General features: G+C 37.4%; 1 protein-coding gene across 1 annotated transcript; it reads left to right on the forward strand.

Moving 5' to 3' along the window:
- The first annotated feature begins 330 nt into the window (after window positions 1-330).
- Window positions 331-7,408, forward strand: LOC134789653 (protein FAM8A1). The gene is made up of 4 exons (XM_063760244.1): window positions 331-823; window positions 1,964-2,102; window positions 3,183-3,309; window positions 4,179-7,408. Exons 1-4 carry the CDS (start codon window positions 460-462, stop codon window positions 4,500-4,502), a joined length of 954 nt encoding a protein of 317 aa, XP_063616314.1. The 5' UTR covers window positions 331-459; the 3' UTR covers window positions 4,503-7,408.
- The last annotated feature ends 2,141 nt before the right edge of the window (window positions 7,409-9,549 follow it).

Genomic DNA, 9,549 nt, shown 5'->3' on the forward strand with positions numbered 1-9,549 from the left:
GCAAGGAAAAACTCTATTTCTGAACGAAAGTTATTTCAAAGCTATATTTTTCTTTGTAATGTATTTTGATATTACTTCTCCAAATTGTACTCTGCTCTACCGAATTAAATTAGGAGAACTGTATAAGCCAAATACAAATTGATTTAAAATATTCTAACCCTTTTAAGTAACGTTTGGAGGTTTTTTACATTGTCAAGATGGACTTTTTTCAAATTCTTGAACAAAAAATGTAAATCTGCGAGTTAAGTATATACGAATCGGACAATTCATTAACTTATCATTACTAGAAAAATACTCTTCGTGATAATTGTCACTGTCACCCCTGTCACCAGTGTCACTCTATGATTCTTATGATATTCTTGGACCGAGCTGCCATCCAAATCCATCAATAAACAAAACTGACGTGTACCTTCAAAACAATATTAAACTAAAATCATTGAAGTTCATGATCTTGTGAAAATGGCAGAGACTCAAGGACTGCTCGACGACCGCGTACCAGGGGACGCTAATCCGATGGGGAATGGAGATGCGCCACAGCCACCGCTCTCGGAGGGTGACACTCCTCCGCCGCTTTCTGAGCGGGAGGCTTACTTCGTAGCCCTGCGAGTGTGGATTCAGCAAGCTCGGATGTATCAGAACCTGTCATCATGCTTTCCCTACTATATGATGGCTTTTCGAGGCCTTAATCCTGCTCAGACGAACGTGCCACTTCTTAACAATAATTATCAGTTTCAAGGGCAACAGTTCCCTTTTCAAATGCCTAATCTGCCGCGGAATGCTCCGCCCAACCAGCTACAGCAGGAGACACTTACACCAGCTGAAGGTATACAAATGTACCACAATATGTTTCTTAGACAGTAATGCACATTTTTCTTGCAATAACAATCTTGATTTTTGGTCATAAGAAGAACTGTATTTAAGTCTTGTTAACACTTGCTGCAGCAATTGATTATAATGCAATTAAACATACTGCATCAGGCCTAATAGGGCTGTAGCAAACATGTTAAAATAATGTGTAAAACTATTCAAAGATTAAATCTATATAACAATATTAAAGCTTCAGAGTTTTGTTGAATAATTCATGTTTAGAAGTTGTGAAGATCTTAAAATGTTCAAACTTTTGCATTATGCAACTGGTGAAGCATAATAATTTAACCTACAAATGTTCAACAAATTAATTATTTGTAATTTAAACCTTCATCAGTAACTGGCCAGGAAAACACAACAACGGGAGTTGTGGAGATCAAGGGAAGAGGCCTTTGCCCAGCAGTGGGACACTAAAACGGACTAAAGAAAAAAAAGTTTCTTTAGCAATATAACAAACCTTAGGCGCCATTCATTTATTACATAAGATGATTTTTGCCAGATTTTGACCCCCTCCCTCCCTTATGTAAGACAAAAAAAAGGAAAGGCCAACCCCCGAAATATTACATAAGAATCTAAAAGAAAAATTAATACACACTGGGTGTTTTAATTGTGATTTTCAAAGAAAAAAAATAAGGAACGTTTATTTTGTACCTGCTGCAGAGGTACTAAAACTTACTTTTTTTGGTAATAATTAACTTTGGGTTCATTTTAAAGTTTCAGACTCGCGGGGACGCACGCGATTTTTCGAAGTATAATCATATCTTGCACACTTTTGTGATCTAATGTAAGACCTATCAAGACTCCCTCCCACCCCCCTGTAAGAAAAAATAAGACATGATCTCGAATCCCCTCTCCTCTCTAAATCGCCTTACGTAATAAATGAATGCTGCCGTGCTAACAACATATGCAGTAATCGCAGTTGAAAAGTCATGCAATTGTTTATCTCGTTCTCTTTGAATAAGTTCTTTATTTAAAGGATGATTTTCATGCAAGTACTGCACATACAATAAGCAGGGCAGAATGGCGCCTTACCAAATAAAACAAAACAAGGCAATATACACACAATACATATAAAGAACATTTAACATTGTTGCAGTGATTGCCCGGCACGGGGGCTACGAGTATGTGATCCCCGCGCTCTACAAGAGGCTTGCGGCCGAGTTCATTGACTTCATGCTGCTCTTCATCCTCAAACTTATTGTCACCTTCATAGCTGTAGATATGTTTGAGTTGATGTAAGTGTAAACCACAATTCTATAGTTTGTCGAAGGACTGTCTCATTTCAATCATAGACAGAGAATCATACTATCTTTGTCTTACACTAGTACTAGCACCCAAAAGAAAAGGATGAGTATAGTTTTCCTGGTTCTTACTGACTGACAATTTGGTTTGACCAACTATATGTATATGAATATCCTTTGTTGTGTCACAGAATAAATAATAGTACTACCATACAGAAAGGACACTTCCTACAAAGCCGAAGTTTGACAGTGATTCAGGGACGACTCATGCTGTCCCTTTCTAATGTATGGCACTATCCCTTTCGGCTATTTAGGGTTGTCAAAATTTAAGTCATTATATTATCTGTGGTTGTGCATGCAAAGGGACGTCAAATTGTGCCAACCCTAATAATTGCTCGGAGCAATGCTGAGCCGAACGGAACCGAGAATGCCCGAAAGGAGGAGCGTCTCCCCACTGGTTGTGTGAAAATAATCAGTTATTTTCAATGCTTTATTTTTAAACAAGTTTTTATTGCTAGTTATAATTTTCTTTAGCCTCTGTACTGAGCCCTAACTTGATGTTATATTGTTTTATAACAGAATTATATACACACACACATTACATGGCATTATCACCAAAGTTATGTAGATGTCATAGGTACAGTCACCAGCAGAAGTTTCTAAGCAGGCAAGGTGCTCACAATTATCTTGACGCAACTTTATTATTAAGAGACAAAGTTTGCAGAAGTTGCGTGTATGCTAAATTTCAGCTCAATCAGACATTAGGATATGGTGCAATTCTTGCTTTCAATTTCACTTGACCTAAATAAAGTACATACCTAATTAGCAACATGACAAAACTTGTAATTAAATTGTTCCATGTGCAGTTTTAAAATGTTACTTAGTGCCACTTGCACCATCCCACTAACCCGGGGTTAACTGGTTAAACTGTTAACCCAGTGCTAAATTGTACTGGGAACCATGGTAACTCCAGGTTTAACCGGATAACCCCGGGTTAGTGGGATCGTACAAGTGGCCCTTATAGTATTTTGGGGATAACTTTTTAATAAGTATGTTTTCATTGTATTTTTTCAGAGATTTGGATAAATTCGACATCATCAAATTCACGGAACACTACGATGACTACAAATATGCAATGGAGTTAACATCAGAAATACTGTTTCTAGAAGTCATTTACAGGGTGCTGGTTTGCATATTTGAGGTAAGAGCCACCCCACACTAGCGTCTCCCGAGCGTCGGCGTCTAGTCAACTCTATGGCTGCTGCCCGACGCAACGTTGGCGCAACTGCGCAGCGGCGCCATTTTCCATAGCGCTGACTAGACGCCGTCGCTCAAAAGACGCTAGTGTGGGGTGTTTACTGTAATTTTTCAGTTTTTTTTTTCAATACAAACAATTCAAATTGTTTTTATTTAAGTTGGATTTTATTTATACAGAGCGGGCCGAACAAGCAGTATATAACTACGTATTTTGAAAATATTACGAGTATTATTTGTGCCCACTCTTTTTAAACCTCATTTTCAACTGGTTTGTAAATAATTACAATAGTGTCTGTGGTTTTTTTTATGTTATTTTTTGGGTAACGTAAAAAGTTAATAATGTCGTTTATATGGACCATCTATTGTGTTTATTGTTTAACAATGGAAGCGGTGGTGGCCGAGTGGATATGACGTCCGACTTTCAATCCGGAGGTCGCGAGTTCAAATCCTGGCTCGTACCAATGAGTTTTTCGGAACTTATGTACGAAATATCATTTGATATTTACCACTTGCTTTTCGGTGAAGGAAAACATCGTGAGGAAACCTGCATACATCCGCGAAGAAATTCAAAGGTGTATGTGAAGTCCCCAATCCGCATTGGGCTAGCGTGGGGACTATAGCCCAAACCCTCTTGCGAGTGAGAGGAGGCCTGTGCCCAGCAGTGGGACGTATATAGGCTAAATGATGATGATGATGATTGAAGCCTAAGGCCGCTCTACTCTACCATGCCACCTCGCGTACACACTAACTTAACCGTAAATGTCGCAAGTCGCAAGTGCGCACGTGATCTAACCAGTATTTTTAAACTTCCAGGCATTCTGTCTCTGCGGCAGCGTCGGCCGCACGGGCGGGGCCACGCCCGGCAAGGCCCTCCTCGGCCTCCGCGTCGTCACGGCCTCCGCCGTCATCCCAGTAGAAGGCCGGCCGCGGGAAACCGTCCTCCTCTACCCGGGCCGGCCTCTCTCCTTCCTGCTCGCACTCGTCAGATCTCTTATGAAGAACTTTCTGATCTCTCTCCTTTTTCCGCTCTGTGTTGTCTTGTTTGTGTTTAGACATAATCGTACGGGCTACGATTTGCTGTGTGGAGTGATTGTGGTTGAGGAGAACATGTTTCCTAGGAGGCGGCATGCACCGTAAAGAAAGTTCTTTTTGCAGGTTGAGTATTAAAACGATTAAGCGCCATTACACACGGCACACACTCAAGAATGAAATCGGGTAACTTTGTGTGTGGAAACTAACCTAAGTGTCCTATTTATATTACTTTTGAGTGTATAATCAAAGGAATAAGAAAAGTTAAAACCAAAAGTGCAACAATATGGATGTCGGAGCTAATGTTTTGTTTCATAAGAACGTATAGAAACGTATTAAAATACTTTTACAGTACTTTTCAAAAGCTGCAACAGGAATATTGTATTTTACCAATTCACGCAAAATAGGCGCAGGACGTCGAGTTGCGGAAAATCGCCCGTACTACAATACAATACAATACAATTCTATTTTACCAAAGGCTTAATCGTTAGTAAACTAAATAAAATTGTCTAGATTGCCACAAACAAATATTCATTTTGTTATTCGTTACATAACGTTCTTTTTTTGTCGCGCAAGAAACTTGCGATAAAGTAAAAAATATGTACCTAAATAATTATTCGCTGGCTGATCACATAATATATAGAACTTTTTCGAGACATAACATCCGCTCGCAAAGAAAACCCAGTTAATTGCTAACCGCTTCTCGTCGGTGATACAACATATCTCAAATCAGTTAGAACCCGCTTTTTTAAATTGAGTATCAAAAGGTGATTATTATTTGGTTTTCGTTCCTGTTGGACGATATTCATTTAATTTAACTTGTAGTTTTTGGTTCAGGAACGGTGTTAACATTAAATTACCTACTGTTTCCACAAAAGCGGTGGACGAGTTAGTGTAAATGCGCCTTTATTAGTCTACTTTTTCTTGGTGCTCTGAGCCTACCGCGAACCACATTCGACGTGTTGCCTCCCTGTCACACTTACGAATTTACAAGTGCGACAGACACGCAACACGTGGTTCACGGTAGGTCCTCTGTATACCTGTAATGGTGGTCGCGCTTTTATGGTCTGTCATCGTGGCCGTCACGTATGACACGACATCTATAAAATCCATTGACGTATTATATGTAAGGACTGGCCTTACGGGCACTAAAAATGGTGCGGCGTCACTCACGAATTCGAGCCAATCGTGCACCCTAACGCAACTATACCTACGTCAATGGTAAAATCACAGGGGGCTGCCCCCTCCCTACTGATTTTATTAGTGTTGTATGGTTTGTTCAATTTATGGTTCAAGAGTATTTAAGCTAGGTTAAACAAATTTTTTGATTGCAAGTTTTGGAACTCAGTGTGTAAAAAATATATTATGAATACGAATTAATGTTACCGAATTAGGTTAAGATGTGGCAAATCTACAGTTTTCCTTATTGATGTTAAATTTATTTTTGCGAAAAATATTATTTTTGTCTGAAATAAGGATTTATTTTTGTGATATAATTCTGTAAATTTCTAAATTTCCTAGGGCACGTTTATATTTGAAATGGCGTACAGACTGAGAGATTTGTTCTCTAACAAATGACTCGCCGCGAGCCGCAAAAGGGCTTATTACTTGTACACAGTAGCCGGGCACTTTTTGTATGGAGGCCGACCGGCTCTCCGACCGCTAAACTGTTGAATGTGAACGTGCCCTTATATTATTTTTGTACGCTATTAAACTTTTTGCCAAAATAATTTAAGTACCTATTTAAAAATAATATATTGTTTTAAAATGAGTTTATTTTGTGATTGATATTAATGGAGTTTAAAAAATGTACATAGTTTAAGACTTTCGTCACCTTTAAAATTAATTCCATTATTAAGTATCTAATAAAAAGTTCCGTGCAAAACATATTAAAAATATATTTCTTACGGGTAACTCCCGTAATTTAGGTCGAATTTCGCTAGAAATGTATCGATCCGTGCTTTATTGATCCTAGTAACCCTCATAACTGGTGTCGAGCGAAATTAGACCTAACTTACACATTGAGTTATTATTACTATAGAGAAGCCATACTGAAATAGTCGCAATCGCAAACTGTATCACGAGACCAAAACGTCGTAAGCGCCGTGAAATCCGTGGCGCTTACTCGTTTAGGGCTTATGCTCCAATTCCATAGTTGTCGGCCGTCAACAACTCATGGCGCAAAATACTGGGGGCTTACCGCGAAAACCGAAATTCGCGAATTGCGGGGATCTTTCTCCTTTACTCCAATGAAGGCGTAATTAGAGTGACAGAGAAAGATGCCCGCATTTTGAGAACTTCAATTTTCGCGGTTATAGCCCTGGTTCTCTGTGCCGGTTCTATACGTAGTAATAATAGTTCAATGAACTTACGCGAGTTGCCTTAAATAAATACATTTTTAATACGTACAATATTTTTTGATTACATTATTTAAAAATGATTAGCGTTATAAGTTGATTTCAGTTATTACAGTTTTGTTCCCTTGTTCCTGCTTTATTTATTTAATCTTTATTGCACATAAGAAAACCCACTGTACAAAAGGCGAACTTAATGCCATAAGGCTGCTTTAGCTATTAACAGAGACAAGTAAGTGACAGACTGTTAATATTTTTTAACAGGTGATCGACAGTCTTAATTCCTTGTTTGTCTCTGCTATCAATAAACAAATATTGTAGTAGGTGCCATGCTTGTGCTTTGTGTGATCAAAAATCTCAAAGTACACAATTGTGACTTTATGACAAGCTGATTTTTGCACGCACACATGCCAGTTCGGGAAAATCGGTATGCTATGGAATCACAGTTTTCTCTTAGCGACCGTTGCTTATTTTTCAACTCTGTGAAAGTGTTTGTGTATAATAATATTCATAATATATCATCCTTATAATATGTGGTTCAATCCGTTTAATGTGTACCTATCTAAATCAATTGATAGATAAATCGAAGAAAACCTTAATTAGGTACATCTTTGCTTTAGATAGACTTTATTTTGTTTTCTTTTGAGAAATAAAAAATATTTAACGTTATTCTTCTATGCCAAAGGAATTCGGTGTTTAAAAGTGTCTAGCAGGCTAAGCGAACAAGAAGTGCCCCCAACGACGGATTTGGTCATTCTTTCAGGTGGTGTACTGGCAGGTCCTAAGAACTCTCTATGCTTAATATCAGTCCTCGATCTTCTTTTGTTTTCGAGTTATTCAGGATAATGTAAAATCATCAGTGTATCATTGAAAATGTCATATTTTGTAAACCGTTCAAGTTAGATTAACCAAACAAAATTATATTTGACAACAATAAAATAGACTACAAAATGAATATGTTTAACCTGCATCATGTCCTTATACTTCATTATAAAAAAAAACATTTTATTTTTCTTCTCATTGTTTTTTATACTATTCGCGGAGGTACACCTACAAAAAAAATATGCATGAGTAGCCACTAATACCCACTATATACACATATAAAAATATTTGCATAAATCTTCGTGCGTCATGTCAAAAAAAAAACATTATCGAACAAGGATCTCGGAAACGGCTCTCGGAAAAGAATGACCAAATCCGTCGTTGGGGGCACTTCTTGTTCGCTTAGCCTGCTAGACCCTTTACAAAATATAAATATGTATTTTACTTAGTGGTCAAAAGGTTAAAACGTGCGGCCGACTGAAGTACCGACCATAAAAAATACCTTGTCTTCAGCAGGGGTTAAATGTAAATAAATTAAGTATTTCAATATGTTTTGTGATACCCGTTGGCTATATTAGTTTAAAATATGTATATACATATTTATTTTACAATGTTTAGTAAAATGGTTTAAATACATGTTCTCGTTTTATTGTTATCTACAGGATGATTCAGGAGACGTGAGCAGGACTAACACTGCGCATTTCGTAAATTATAAGCAACTGCTTCGTATTAGTATTAGGGTATTAGTGAGGTTAACGTTAATTTTCTAGTCGTGTTGAAAAAAAAAGTTATTAATTTAGTTACGACATGCATGGTCACCCTAAAATTAGAATACTAAATTATCGATATTCTGTGTCAAATTGAATGTCATCACGGTCTGGTTACTTTTGAAAACTCGTATCTCACTTAAGTTTGACAGTTTATTTTCTTCGTAATCAAAATGCTGTCATTGCGGTTAAAGACTTTAAAGAGGTTTTATGTTTATTAATTAAGTCTTGTAGGGTAACCATGATTGCAGAGAATTAAATTTGTCCTCACTAAAAAGTAAAAAAATAGGAAAAAGTGTGGTTGTTTCACCTAAATACGACGGTGATCGATCAATTATCAGTTACTGAATGTGCAGGATTAGTCCTGCTCACGTCTCATGAATCATCCTGTATAGAAATCTCGCTAACCATGCTGCATAAAAGAAAAATGCCTTTTGTTTAACAAAAGACATTGCAACTACATGTAACCGAATTGGCAACGCGCTTGTGACACCTGTTAGACCGGGCCGCCACAGCCCACCAGCCGCAGGGAGTGTCTATTGCTAATGACATATTAGGTACCTATTAGTTAACAGAATTTACGAGATTCATATTAAGTAAGGGCGTAAAAATGGAACTTATTACGTTAGTTAGAACGATGACGGCACTCTTGAATTTCATTTCCATAATTTCTGTCTACAGTGCACACCATTAACTGAATATTTTTTACTACTTTCGCTTCGTAAAAAAATTACGACTTCAATTGTCTTTAAGAAAGCATGAACGCTTTTTATGCTCTCTAAAGGTCATATTTTTAAATAAAACTGAATAAAATAATGTTAATTATATGTTATGTTACGTGGCAGGTGTTTGCTTATCCGTCTCATCATACTGTGTACCACATAAGGAAGAGTGGTCGCGATAGTGAGTCATCAGAGTGTTCATTCTTTGCTTTGTAACCATTATAATGATCAGGTTACATCACGGTATGTGAGCTAACTGTACCTTGAAATCTGACCCCAAAAATACTACTTGCGTGCATGAGTGTACTCTATTATCATTTTCAGCAAAAAGAATAGTGAAAATCTTTAATACTATCAATATCTATGCTATACAAATGAACTGTACAGTGTTGTAATAAAGTGCATTTTTGATTGTTCTCTTTTCAAATTTCTGATTGGTAATTTTTTTGACGTTACCCGCGTCTATGTGAACGCACTCGCAAAATTCCGA

This window comes from Cydia splendana, chromosome 4 (genome assembly GCF_910591565.1).
Source record: "Cydia splendana chromosome 4, ilCydSple1.2, whole genome shotgun sequence".
NCBI classification, from domain to species: Eukaryota; Metazoa; Arthropoda; class Insecta; order Lepidoptera; family Tortricidae; genus Cydia; species Cydia splendana.